General features: G+C 38.0%; 1 protein-coding gene across 6 annotated transcripts in view; it reads right to left on the bottom strand.

Moving 5' to 3' along the window:
• The window catches only part of FAM168B (family with sequence similarity 168 member B), a 41,816-nt gene that overhangs the window by 11,518 nt on the left and 15,316 nt on the right, over positions 1-14,982 (bottom strand). For 3 of the 6 annotated variants that reach the window (XM_074325082.2, XM_074325083.2, XM_074325081.1), the window contains exon 4: positions 239-277. The exons of the other annotated variants lie outside the window; for them this stretch is intronic. In XM_074325082.2, coding sequence (XP_074181183.1) covers positions 239-277 — 39 coding nt within the window. The remainder of the gene's footprint in view (positions 1-238; positions 278-14,982) is intronic. 6 annotated transcript variants of the gene reach the window in all.

Raw genomic sequence — 14,982 nt, forward strand, 5'->3', positions numbered from 1 at the left:
TGCTGGAGGTACCCACCATCCTGGTGATCCTGGAGGGTGACCCCAGAGACACCAGCAGCAGCAAGACACCAGTGATTCCGAAGTCACAAACAACAATGACAAAGGTACCAGTGACACCTCTGGTGAAGGGGGAAAAGTGCCAGTTCTCAAACATAGCTGGAGGCAGCCCAGGTAAGAGAAACAAAAAACATGTGCTATAGCACAACCTACTAGAAAACAAAGAAAGGCCTCTACTTACCAACATGTTGAACTCTTAGAATCAAAGTAAACAGCAAAGCTGTATCAAAATAAGAAAGGTATTTGCTATTTCAAATGCACAGGAAGAGTAACAGCTCATCAAACCCTATAAAAAAACGTGAAAAAACGTGGTAACACAAAACCTCCATCAATCCCTATGGAAAAAACATGGTAGCACAAAAAGAAAATGGCAGTTCTCCAAAAACCACGCTTAAAGTCACAGGAGATTATGATCTAATTGACAGACAACTCAAAACAGCCATCATGAAGAAACTCAACGAGCTAAAAGAAAACTGAGAAAGGAAGTTCAATGAGCTCAGGAAGGAGTAGGAGTACTTTAACCAAGAACCAAACAGAAATTCTGGAACTGAAGAACTCAATAAATGAGATGATGATGCACTGGAAATAGGGAAGCAGATATATGAGAGAATTGGTGAGCTCAAAGACAGAAATCTCGAAATGATTCAGGCAGATGAGCAGAGAGAACTAAGATTTTTTTTTAAAAATGAGGAAACTCAACAAGAACTATCCAACTCTATTAGAAAAATCAACATAAGGATAATGGGTATTCTAAAAGGAGAAGAGAGGAAAAAGGGAGCAGAGAGCTTATTTAGAGAAATAATAGATGAGAACTTTCCAAACCTGGGTAGGAACTGGATATACTAGTTCATGAAACTAAAAGAAAACCTAATTATCTCAACACAAAAAGATCTTCTTCAAGACATCTTAAAACTGTCAAAAGTCAATGATAAAAAAAAAATAAAAAAATTTAAAGGCAGCCAGGGGATAAAAGCTGGTAACCTATTAAGGTTCCCCATCACACTATCAGCTGATTTCTCCCCACAAACCCTATAGGCCAGGAGAATCAAATGACATGTTCAAAATACAGAAAGATAAAAACTGTTAGCCAGGAATATTCTATCCAGCAAAGTTACACTTCAAATATGAAGGAGAAATAAAGGCTTTCCCAGACAAACAAAAAAATGAGGGAATTCAACACCATTAGATCTGTCTTGCAAGAAATGCTGAAAGGGAAGAAATTATTACAGTAAAAGACACATTGCCATTATTAATCCCCCTCAAAATGCATCCCTCGCTTCAAACACGCTTATCCCATCATTCTTGCCACTTTCTGAAGCAAGTTCTGGAAGTCTTCTTTCATGAGTGTCTTTAGTTGCGCTGTTGTGGCTGCCTCGATGTCCTGAATCAATTTAAAACATTTACCTTTCACAGTCATTATGAAGGAAAGAGTCACTTTTGGGGAAGAGCCAAAAGTTGCAAGGTGCCAGATCTGGTGAATAAGGTGGGTGAAGACACACCGTAATGTTTTTATTTGACAGAAATTGCCGCACCAGAAGTGATGTGTGACACGGAGCCTTCCAATTGTGATCAACAAATACAGTGAATGCTGCTGCCGAGTACCATGCAATGGAAAGGTAGGGATCTTCAATGGAAAGGCAGGGATCTTCAATACGGGAAGAAAAGCGTAAAACCTTAGTAACAGTGTGCGACAAGTTTCAACTCATTCAGTGCAGTTAGTTGGGTGTGAGCTACAGTTGAGAGGAGGTGTATTTTAAAATGTGTCGTAAATCATCCTACATAATGACAATGCTCTGTGTCACACATCGCTTCCAGTGTGTCCTCACCCACCTTATTCACCGGATCTGGCACTGTGCGACTTCTTGCCCTTCCCCAAAGTCAAAATGATTCAGGACAGCCACAACAGCACAACTAAAGACAATTTCGAAAGAGGACTTTCCAGAACTGCTTCAGAAAGTGGCAAGAATGATGGGGTAAGTGTGTTTAAAGCGAGGGAGGAGTATTTTGAGGGGGATTAATAGCAATGTGTCTTTTACTATAACTTTATTTATTTAAAATTCATCACATTTGTTGATCATACCTCATAGTTATCAATGTTACAAAAGAAATCAGGTGTAACAATACTTATATCAGACAAAATAGAACTGAAGTCCAAAAAGATAGGAAGAGACAAAGATGGACAATATATAACGATAAAAGAGACAATCCAACAAGATGCAACAGTTATGTGTACACACACACACACACACACACACACACACTCTCTCTCACTCATTCACTCAACATAGGAGCACCAAAATATACAAAGTAACAGAATTGAAGGGAGAATAGACAGCAACACAATAACTTTAGCATCCCATTCACATCAAAGGACAGACATCTAGACAAAGAGTCATCAATCTTAAATGACACATTAAGCCAGACTGACTTGATAGATATATATATAGAACATTCCACCAGAAACAACAGAATACACATTCTTCTAAAGTGCACGTGGAACATTTTCAAAAACAGACCATAGGACAAAAACAAAAAAACAAATAAAAAAACCAAGTCTCAACAAATTTAGGAAGACTGAAATCGTATCAACCATCTTTTCTGACAACTGTATGAAACTAGAAATCAACGACAAGTAGAAAGCTGAAAAAAATCACAAATACATGCATACTAAACAACATGCTACTGAAAAACTATTGAGCCAATGAAGAAATCAAAGGAGATATCAAAATATGGAGACAATTGAAAACAAAACTACAACACAATAAAGTCTGTAAGATACAGCAAAACCAGTATTAAGAGGGAAATTTACAGCAATATAGGCCTATCTCAAGAAATGAGAAAAACTCCAAATAAACAACCTAATCTTACACATAAAGGAACTACAAAAAGAACAAGTAAAGCTCAAATTCAGTAAAAGATAGGAAATAATAAAAATCAAGTAGAAGTAAATGAAATAAAGACTGAAAAGATCAATGAAACTAAGATAAACAAAACTGACAAAGCCTTAGCTAGACAAGGAGAAAAGAAGGCTCAAATAAGTAAAATCAGAAACAAATAAGTTACAATGGATACCATAAAAATAATCTTAAGAGACTACTATAAACAGCTATACACCAACAAATTGGATAACCTAGAAGAAATGGATAAATTCTTAGACTCAAACCACCTTCCAAAACTGGATCATGAAGAAATGAAGAATCTGAATAGACTAATCACCAGTAATTAGAGACAGTAATCAAAAATCAAGAGCCCAGAACCAGATGGCCTCACTGGTGAATTCTACCAAACATTCAAAGAACATTAATACCTATTCTTCTCAAACCATTCCAAAAAATTCAAGAGGAGGGAAGGCTCTCAAGCTCATTTTATCAGGCCAATGATTACCAATACCAAAAACAAAATCACCAAAAAAGAAAATTACTCTGATAAACACAGATGCAAAAACCCACAACAAAATATTAGCAAACTGAATAAAACAATACAATAAAAGAATCACATACCCTGGTCAAGTGAGATTTATTCCAGGGATGCAAGGATGGTTTGTTTTCACAAATCAATGTGATATATACCACATTAACAAAATGAAGGCTAGAAATCATCATTTCAATAGATGCAGAAAAAGCATTTCAAAAGATTCAGCGTTCATTTATGGTTTTTAAAAATTCCCAAATATGGGTATAGAAGGAAGGTACTTCAACATAATAAAGGCTATATGTGACAAATCCACACCTAGCATCATTCTCAACAATGAAAAACTGAAAGCTTTTCCTCTAAGATCAGGAACAAGACAATGATTTGTAACTTTTACTGGAAATCCTAGCCAGAGCAATTAGGCAAGAACAAGAAATAAAAAGCACCTAAATTGGAAAGGAAGAAGTAAAACTGTCACTATTTGCAGATGACATGATTTTATACATAGAAAAACCTAAAGAGTCTACCCCCAAAAAAACAAAAAACAAAAAACAAAAAACTATTAGAAATAATAAACAGATACAGTAAAGTTGCAGGGTACAACAAAATCAATATCCAAAAATTGTGGTGTTTCTATACACTAACTACAAACTATCAGAAATAGAAATTAAGAAAACAATCCCATTTACAGCTGCCAATAAAAGAATAAACTACCTAAGAATAAATTTCACCTAAAAGGTAAAAGACCTGCACAAGGAAAACTAAACAAATAGGACTACATCAAACTAAAAACATTGTGCACAGCAAAGGACACTGTCAACACAACAAGAAGGCAATCTACCAAATGGAAAAAGATACTTGCCAATCATACATCCGACATGGAGTTAATATCCAATATATATAAAGAACTCATACAACTCACCAAGAAAAAAAAGCAATTAAAAAATGGGCTGAGTATCTGAATACATTTTCCCCCCAAACAAGACATACAGATGGCCAACAGGTATGTGTAACATCAACATTACCAATTATAAGCGAAATGCAAATCAAAACCACAATGAGACTCACCCCACACCTGTTAGAATGGCTGTCATCAACAAGACAAGAAATAACAAATGTTGGCGAGAATGTGGCAAAAAGGAAACCCTTGTACACTGCTGGTGAGATTATAAATTGGTACAGCCACTATTGAAAACAGTATGGATGTTCTTCAAAAACTTAAGAATAAAATTACCATATAATCCAGCTATTACACTTCTGGTATTTATCCAAAGACTACAAAAACACCAATTCTAAAAGATATATGCACCCCTATGTTCTTAGCAGCATTATTTACAATGACCAAGGAAACTATGTAAGTGTCCATCAATGGTTAAACGGATAAAGAAGATGTGGCACACACACACACACACATATAGAACACACACACACACACACACACACACACACACACACACACACACACACACACATATATACATACAATGGACTATTCCTCAGCCATAGAAAAAGATGAAACATTACCATTTGAGACAACATGGATGGACCTTGAGGGTATTATGCTTATTGAAATAAATCAAACCGAGAAAGACAAATACCATATGCTTTTACTCACATGTGGAATAAAAACAAACAAATAAAACTAAAGAAAAACAAACTCATAAATGCAGACAACAGACTGGTGGTTACCAGAGGGGAAGGGTGAAATGGATAAAGGGGGTCAACTGTATGGTGATGGATCGAAACTAGATGTTGAGGTGTATACAAGATATCAAATTACAATGTTGTCCACCTAAAACTCATGTTATAAACCAGTGTTACCTCAATTTTAAAAGAAAAAAACCATGGAGCTGATCAAAGACTGAACAACTGTAAGCATGCTTATCAGTGTTATTACAGTAAAAACAGAAGGAGAAACCCGCTGAACACCAGAGCTAAGGTAAAAAGACTTCTGGGTTAAGATAGCAGGTTGAACACATACATGTGTTTGTCTTCATCCATAAAAAATTAAAAACTATAAGCCCCACAAGATCAACAATGGAAGAGAAGACATTTCGTAACCTAAAGATTTTGTAACCTAAAAGGCAGATATGGAAAAATGCTTTTGCAGACTCAAAAAAGTTGCACTCTCAGCCAGCAGTGAAGAGGGTCAAAAAGGGGCTTTCCCCAAGACCTAGAAACTATTAGCACTGATTTCCAGGAGTTGATGGAGGGCTATGACCTCGAAGAGTGGCTGAAGAGTCCTATCTGTTAAGCTGTAAGATGCCTTCCTGACCCCCCTCACCCACCCTGCAGCTCAACAGAGAACAGGGGTTTACTCTCCTGGGGGGGTAACAGAGGGTCTCTGAACTACCATCATGTTCTTAGCAGCTTTATTCATAATGACCAAATGTCCACCACAAACTGTGGTACATCCACATAAAGAAATACTACTCAGCCACCAAAACGATAGAACTGCTAACACACATGGATAATTCTCAATAAAATTATAATATGCAAAAGACACCAGACATAATAATACATACTGTCTGAGTCCACTGATCTGAAACTCTGGGAAAGACCAATCTAATCTACAGTGATAGAAAACCAATTAGTGGTTCCCAGGGGCAAGAAGGCATGAGGGAACTTTTCAGGGGGAATGAAGTCACTTGACTGTAATGGTGGTACACATCTATATACATCTGTCTTAAACACATCAAAGTGTACAATTAAAGGATGACATTTAATATGTGTAAATTATGTCTCAATAAAACTCTTCCTATGCCATCTCTCATTCACTAGAACTGCTGATATGGTGGAACGCTCACACGCAGTCCACGGGAAGGTCAGACAGTACAACTTCTCATAAAGCTACAACTATACTTCATATAGGACTGTGGGGACAGAGCCCTAGAAAGTAGTTTACAGGCTCTCGGCCTCACGTGGAAAGGTGCTGGCTCGGGTGGTGGACGGCCGTCAGCTGTGGCTGGTTGGCCGTTGGCTGTGGCCGGTTAGCCGATTGGCTGCTAGTGTAACTGCTGCGGCTACGGAGGAGAGCCGAGGATTGTCGAGGAGAGTGGAGGAGAGCCGAGGAGAGTGGAAGAGAGCAGTGGAACAGAGCGGAAGAGAGTGGAGGAACAGAGTCGAGGAGAGTGGAGGAGAGTCGTCGGTCGGTTGGCAGAAAGGCGGACGGCAGGTCACGCGTCCGGTGGGCCCAGCCTCCAGTGAGACTATAGTGGCATGACTCCCCTACCTATGGCTCCGTGGGTGTTCCTTTTTGGCCTCACCATATCCTGTGTTCTTGTGTGGGGAGCGGGAGCAGAGACCCCGCAGGTCGCCCCGCCTGAAAAATGGCGCAGCGAGCAGGGTCTCCCGCACGACAAGGACCCAGCAATTCACTGCCCTAGAAAAATGAAAATATATGTCCACAGCAGAATTTGTAAAAATGTTCACCAGTCTTATTCATAATAGCCAAAAAATGGGAAATAATTCAAATGTTCATCAACAGGAGAATGGATAAATTATGATACATCCATATAAACACTACTCAGTATCAAAAGGAAAAATCAGAAGGTGGAGAATGATCTGGAGAGGGCAGAAGGAAAGCTTCTGGGATGATGCAAATACTTGGTATTTTGTTTCAGGTGGTGATTACAGGAATCTGTACAACTCTCAAAAATTCATCCAACTGTACACTTTGCGGATGTTTATGCATAAACTGTATCCCACGTTTAAAACATGAGCTGAGTATAAAAAAATTAGTTAAAAATGTTAAATTACATTATTGAACTGTGTTTAGCAGTGTACATATGTTATTTTTCATTTAAAAGACAGAGAATAAATGACTCCCAGGATATATACGTTTTAAATGATCCTTTGAAAGAAATCCCCCTTCCCTCTAAGGGGCCAAGCCATTCCTGGAGGTCCTTCTCAGAACTGTCACATACTTTGTGCACCTACATTTATTAAGACCTTAATGCCACAGAAACTCATTGACGCTCCAGAACGCCTTTTAGGGCGTAACGATGAAGGCACTGATAAGAGTCTAACACCCAAAAGGCTCACCGTCCCTGGTAGCAGAGCAGGGACTCAAACTCAGACCTGGCTGTGTAGTCTTAACTCCTTTGCCCGAACTACTTAATTCCCAAGTTCTCCTAGTTTCTGTTTGCAAAGAGAAAAAAAAAGACCTCCCAAGTTGCCCTTATTATTTTGAAATTTATTAAGTGCTGTGCTAACTGTAAGTAGAACACTATGCCAAAATTTGAATACACCAAATTTTAATACCAGTGCTTGGCTAAAACAGAGCTCTGCTTTCAGTCAGGATTTGCAAAAGTAACTTTAAAGACAAGAGCAGTTAAAATGTTCCTCCCTCTCACTGCTCATCAGCTAGTCTTTAAGGAATTAACAAGGAAAGTGATGGTTTTGTGGGTATATGTTAAAACGCATGAAACTGAAGCTTTAAATATGTACACTTTTTTATATGCCAATTATACCACAATACATTGTAAAACATTTTTTAATTATAAAGAAAAAGGTAATGTGAAAGCCATCAATTTCTAACCACACACTGACATTCCCAGGAGAAGCTCAGTGACAGCTCCTATTTTTATTTCCTCAAATAGCTTCCCCTGATCTTCTCATTCTTCTTGTGAATCAGTTTCTCAGACAGAGCCATGTAAATAACTGGCTAGCTCCGAGGAAATAAGATGCTGGTGCACGGTGGGCACACTTGTGACCGACCAGTCATGGTGATGGAAGCATGGCCACCAGAGCAGAGTGGCTATTCACCACCAGCATGTGTCACGCTTAGGGCCAGGCTTGACACAGCTGATTAGGGAAGGCCCAGCCTTCCTGCCAAGGTGCTGACTTCAGTGAAAAATCACAAGAGAATAGACCACCAATAGAACAGCACTGACAGTCTTGGCCGGCAAAAGCAGGATTCAGGTTGTCTCAAGAAAAGGAAACTTGTGCATGAAGAATGCTGTCTGGATAGCTCCCTCTCCCCCAAGTACCCCTCTCTTTCACTTCTTACAACCTTGCAGCAGTGACCCCATTCGGTCAACTCACAGGACACCACCAAATGTGGTTCCCACTCCTTGACTTAACCCATTTCTTTCCCATTATTCCCACTGGCCTGAATTAAGAGATTCTCCCAGTAGTCATTAAACTCACACCTAATCCAAAGGTTACCAATTTTTTATAAAACGGTCATATAATCAAAATGTTCATAGAACTGCCCACTGTTATATAATATTTTGAGAACAAATGCTAGACTTAAAACTTGAGAATCACATTTAGAATATCTGGTACTACCAAATATCATATGGTTAAAAAGAACAAACAAGGACCTCTTTCTTCATCATTTAAAAAAAGTTTGTTTAATTTAAAAATTTATGACAGATGAAATTAGAAATATGAATAGTGATATAATATTGATAGTATTAAAGAATTTGTTTTTTTTTAGGCGTGACAATGACATATTTTAAATTTTATCTTTTAAACGTAATACTGAAAAACTAGTGACTACGATGACTGAGACTGACGTCAAAATAACATGGGGAAATGTGGCTGGAGAACAGATGAAAAAGATTAGCTTGTAACTGCTAGAGCTAGATGACTAATGGGCAAGTGGACACCATACTGCTGTATACTTGTGTATGTATTTGTTATTTTTCATAATAAAAAGTCTTTCAAAGTCCAAGTATTTTTTTAAAAGGTTAGGTAAACTTATGGATTAAAACAGATGAGACATAAGAAATTCAACTGTATAATCAAATGCAACATGTAAATGTTGAACAGATACTGGTTCTGAAATTTGTTCTAAATTTTTGGGACAACTGGGCAAATTTAAACATGAACTGTTAAATAAAATTAGGAAATTCGTGTTTTCTAAGTGTGATAATGGTATCAAGGTCATGCAGACGAGTGTCCTCATTATTAGGGTGAGGAAGGCCACATTGAATAAGTCTACAAAGACAATTCGGAATTGATTTAGCAGAAAAACAAACACAAACAATAAAAAACACACACTAATCTTTATATAGTAGATAAAGCAAATATGGCAAAAATGGTTACTGACGAATCAAGGTGGTGGGTACCATGGGCATTCATTATACTGTTTTTCTCAGTTTTTCTGTATATTTTTTAAAAATTATATTAAATAAGGTGAAAAAAATTATAATGCCTCTAGATGGTGACATACAACTGAGAGATATGATCTAAGCCGGCCAGAAAAATCTCCCATGAAAACAAGTCATGCGTGAGCTGAAGTGACAAGACACAAAAGAGGCCTGACAAGTCCACCGACTAACACTGGAAGATGAACATAAAATCTTGCTGAACCTTAAAAAAAGCCACCAGCAGAAAGGCATGGCTCTTCAGCAATATGGTCTGAAAGAGAAGCTGGCAGCTAGGTGTTGGCTGGAAGAACAAATAAAGGTAAAATACGCCGATGTTCAATATACACACAGCCAATGCACTACAGAAAGTCACGGTTCTGCCTGAGAAAGTGATTCCCAAGCAAAAGAACAGAAGCTATTTGAGGAAGTGAAAACACACAAGCAATAAATTCATAACCTGGAGGAACAACTGGAGAAAATAAAGCCTCTAAAAACCCATCAATATTCCTAATAGGAAAATCCATGACTATTTTGTCACTGTTCAAACTGCAGGAAGGGCTTGGAGCTTGCACTGAAGACAAGACAGAAACTGCCAACCTAAACAAGCTCCCAAGGAGATAGTGTAAAACCCAAGCGAGGCTCTGATTCAAAAGCATTCTTTTGGCCCACCACATCCACTGAAAAAACGGTGAAGTCCTTTACCCACAACCAACGACAGGCCAACCTGTGATGTCTTTGTCTTCTTCTAATGGAGGTCTGAGGCCCGCTGCTGAGGAAATCCCTCTACTGGCCCTAGGTCTTGCCATCATTTAAGGTGTTTTATGTAACACCTGCCTCATACATATGCTTTTTTGAAGATAAAGGGATGACTCCAATAAGCTATGCTGTGTATGCATCTATCAGAATGTAATCAATGGCACACTTAAAATTTGTTCCTCTCATATATGTAAATTTCAGCTAAAAACAAAACCAAGAACTGTAAACAAATACTAACAATACATACACTGAAGTAAATAAGGTGACATGTACTGACATGCACAACTTACTTTGAAACACATCAAAAAATAAGATGAGCTGAAGGATGGATGGAGGGATATATACATGATACAAGTAAAATGTTAACTTTAAAAGTTGATTTTTAAAAGTTTAATTCTAGAATTTTGGCAGTCCGTATGTAGTTGTTCACTAATTTTTTTCAGCTTCTCCATATATTTGGAAGTTTTCAAAGTACAATGTTGGAAAAATAGTCACTCACTATTTCTACTTATTATAGCAATTTTTAATATACAGAGGGTGCCAAAAAATGTATACACATTTTAAGAGATGTTATCTTAAAATGTGTATATTTTTTTGGCAACCCCAGTGTATTATCTTATTGTTTATTCTTAGAACTGTGACCTATGTCCTAATACTCACCAGAAAATTTATTTTGTTTTTTTTGTATAGGCATGGATATTATATCGCTCTCTATCCACTCAAAGAAAGCAAACACGTCTTCCAGTCAATTAAAAATCAAGTCAATTAAAAATCAAACGTATCACACGAGAGAGCCTCAACAGGAACCTTCCCAATTTAACACACACACACACACACACACACACACACACACACACACAGAGTATCCAAAATAGATACTGTCTCTCTGAAATAATTTTTGGACTCACCAACCATTCACAATACAAAACCAAATATATTCACTGCTAGGTCTTTCAAAACAGTAATAGCTTTCCAGGTTCTCCTTCCCAAGAAAGACCACCAGTGCCACACAGACAACAAAATGATTAGAACCTTTCTTGTTTTACTCTCACCAAACATGACAGTCACTGCTGGATGGCTTCCTCTCATGGAAGAACTGCTAATTGTGAGATGCCAGAGCTTCATATTTGGAATGGATCATGTTTTCCAAAGGTGCTGCATACCATACAGATTTTATACAATAGTTTCTGAGTACAAAAGAAATTTATTTAGAAAATTTGGATAATTTCTAAGTATAAACTGTGTGTGAGGGGAAGGAGCTGCACCAAAACACATCATCATGAAATTTCAGAACACTGGAGACAAAAATATTACAGAGCACCAAGGAGAAACCCAGTTTACAGTCAATCAAGCCTCAGCAAGTACCACAGTTGTCAGCCACAGTGGAAGCTGGAAAACAATTAAGCAATGTTTTCAAAATGCCGGGGGCCTCTTATTCTATATCCACAAAAACTGGCAATGAGATATGAGTACAGAATAAACTGTTTCAGACATAAAAAAAAAAAAAAAATCTCAGAATTGTGGCCCTCTCATACTCTCTTGGGATATCCTCCACTAAAACGAAAGAGTAAACTGAGAAAGGAAAAGCAAAAGAATTCCCTGGGATGATGGAGAAGAATGACCTGGCGGTAAGGCCCAAAGGACAAGCAGTCCAGATTGGAGCAGGAGGCAGGAGCCTCAAAAAGAGGTCACCGAGAAAATAAAAGATGGGAAATCTCACGTGGCATAAAATACTGAGACGAGATCCCCACACCTGAGGGAAAGTTAGAAGCTTAAATTTATGATATGGTTACAAAAATCTAATCAAGGATCCTAGTTTCAGGAAAGAAAAAGTAGTTGAGGAACAGCCACACATTCATAGAGTGCAAGTTGCTCATGTGGTTACAGGAACAGAGGTGGGAAGGAGAGGGAGGGAGTCTTTGAACTATGTGCATGTAAACTTTTAATTTAAGAGAGAGAGACAGAGAGAGAGAGAGAGAGAGAGAGAGAGAGAGAGAGAGAGAGAGAGAGAGAGAGATCCCATGACCTTGCCACCTGTTATCATTCTAACGCTTTTCTCTGTGTCTGCCATAAGTGAAGTTTAATTTTTAAATAAACCTGGGGCCTCACTTCATGGACACAATGCTGAGTTTAAAAAGGAAAAAATAAAAAAGTTGTACCACAAAGCATTTCACTTATTAAAGATCCTTCATAAACAAGTAGTAAGACCACTTAAAACACTGTGAAATAAACCAACAGTTTAATTAACCATTATTTTGTTGTTAGATATATCTGCACTTGTACATAAATGTTTGCATATCTGATTACTCTTTTAGAAGACATTCCTAGAAGTGGGTCAAAAGGACTCATTTTTAAGCTTCTAATACGTTGCCAAATTGTCCTCCAAAACTTCCCCCAATTTATCCATCCAGCCATACATGGCAGCAACCAAGGAAGCCACATATTTCACTGCTCTTAGCTACATCCTCACCCTTCTACAGTATGTGCCAACGTAATGTCTAAATCACCTCTTAAATAGAGCTTCTGACAAAGAACTGAATGTTTTCTTGATGATGTCAGATGATCACTGCAAATATTACAGATATTTGTGACTATAAATGGCAGAACAGAAGTCTGAATGTGCAGTCTCAGTGCCATGGGAGACTGGTGGTGGGCTTGCTGCTGGAACCCTCAAATATCACAGCTGAAGGGATGCACTGATTCAGTACACAAGTACCAAAAATGAAACGAGGTAACTTTCCTAGGAGTGACACAGCCAGGATTTGAGCCATGTCTAGGCAACTCCAAGACCAAATCCTTTCCAATATACTGATCTGATTCCAAAACAGGACAGCCCATCCCGGCTACACGTGTACTCAGTCTATACATTTGTTCATGAGAGCAAAATGAAAAACAACTCCATTTCCAGATTCTGAGTACTGGAATCTTTCAGCAAAAGACATGACATCTCATCACAAGGTTCTCTAAACCCTCTCTATGCCACGCTTAGAAGAGCTAAAGAATAAGCAGTAGGAGAATTGCAGAAGTGCTTTAAAAGTCAAACTACTATACACACCACCTATATACTACCTCAGCTTTGCCCACAGGTCTGGTGGTAAAAGAACCAGAAGGCAAACTGAGAAAACAGCAGATAAGGAGAAAAACTTCTCTCTTTTAATTTTTTTTTTTATAAGGACAACTTTGACTTGCTCATCAGATAAGAAAACAGGCACACTGAAAGGGGAAATTTAAAAATTTAACACAAAAAAACACTGAAAGGATCACAGAAAAAGACGGGAGCACAGCTGTAGCCCAGACTCAGGTCAGGTGGCTGAAGGCACTTGTGGGACATTGGCAGGACTTTCAAAGTGCCTTTTAGTTTTTTATTCACAAATTTCACATGTATCCTTATTCACAGATTTTTATTTCCAGCTTATTTTTCATTCACAAATTTCACGTACATCTTACTCCCAGCTTCTCCTAAAAATCAGAGGATCTGGCAATGCTGAACCAGCAGTCTGGCAGCCGACAACTGTGGAATCCATCAGTGGATGCCCCTTTAAACAAGGAAGAACTTCTCTGCAGCCACCATTCCCACCAATCCCATTACTCCCATCTGCCTGCTTCAACTTCTGGGTTAGAGGAACAACTTAAGAGCAGTCTTAGAAAAGTGGCAAGAAAGTACCCATCTCCCTAAGAGAAAGGAGACACATGCGAAAAGATGAATGACACCTGTTCTACAGGTTGGCCCAGAAGCACCCCAAAGGAGGAAGCGGTTAGACAGCCGCACCAAACCTCTAAACACCAAGCTTCCTCTTTAGAGGAGCACGGCACATTTTGGACAAGGAGAACAGTTTTGCCAGCCTCAAACAAACCTGACATTCTTTCCGAAAAAAAATAAAAGAGTTCCAAGTTTTTAATACATCTTTACATTAACTTGTACTCCATGAAGAAAATGAGTACAAGTGAGCTACCCTGGAAAATTCTAGAACAGTGACGTTTTATGGTGGTCTACAGAATGACCACATAGAGTAACAAACTAATATTTATGCAAAAAATGAACTTCAATCCATTCCTACCACCATATACAAAACTTAACCCAAAATGAGTCATAAAGAGAAATGTTAAACCTAAAACTGTAAAACTTCTAGAACAAAATAGGAGAAAAATCTTTGTGATGTTGAGTTAGGCAGATTTCTTAGAAATGATATCAACGCATGATCCATAAAAGAACAAAATTTAAAAAAACTCTTACTCTTTTAAAGACACTATTAAAAGAATGTAAAGAGCCACAGACTGGGAGAAAAATATTTGCAAATCATGTATCTGATAAAGAATTCTCAAAACTCAATAAAAACTCAAAAACTTACTAAAATAGTAAAAGATGTACACAAACACTTAACCAAAGAAAATGGCAAATAAGCACATGCAAAGATGTTCAATGCTATTAGTCATTAGATAAGCTCAAATTAAAACTATGAGCTATTACTACAAACCCACTGCCTCAATGGTTACACCAGTAACTCAGTGACTGTCTCCAGGACCTGCAGCTGGAGAAAAACAAGAACCAGTTTCTTCCAGCAAGGCTGATCCCTAAGACGATGACCTGACCTAATTATAATTAGCTAATTATAATCTCATTTGCATTGCAGTTACTACAATGGGACATTGCCAAAACCTG

Source organism: Rhinolophus sinicus, chromosome 1 (assembly GCF_057876585.1).
Source record: "Rhinolophus sinicus isolate RSI-liver-muscle chromosome 1, RSI-T2T, whole genome shotgun sequence".
NCBI classification, from domain to species: domain Eukaryota; kingdom Metazoa; phylum Chordata; class Mammalia; order Chiroptera; family Rhinolophidae; genus Rhinolophus; species Rhinolophus sinicus.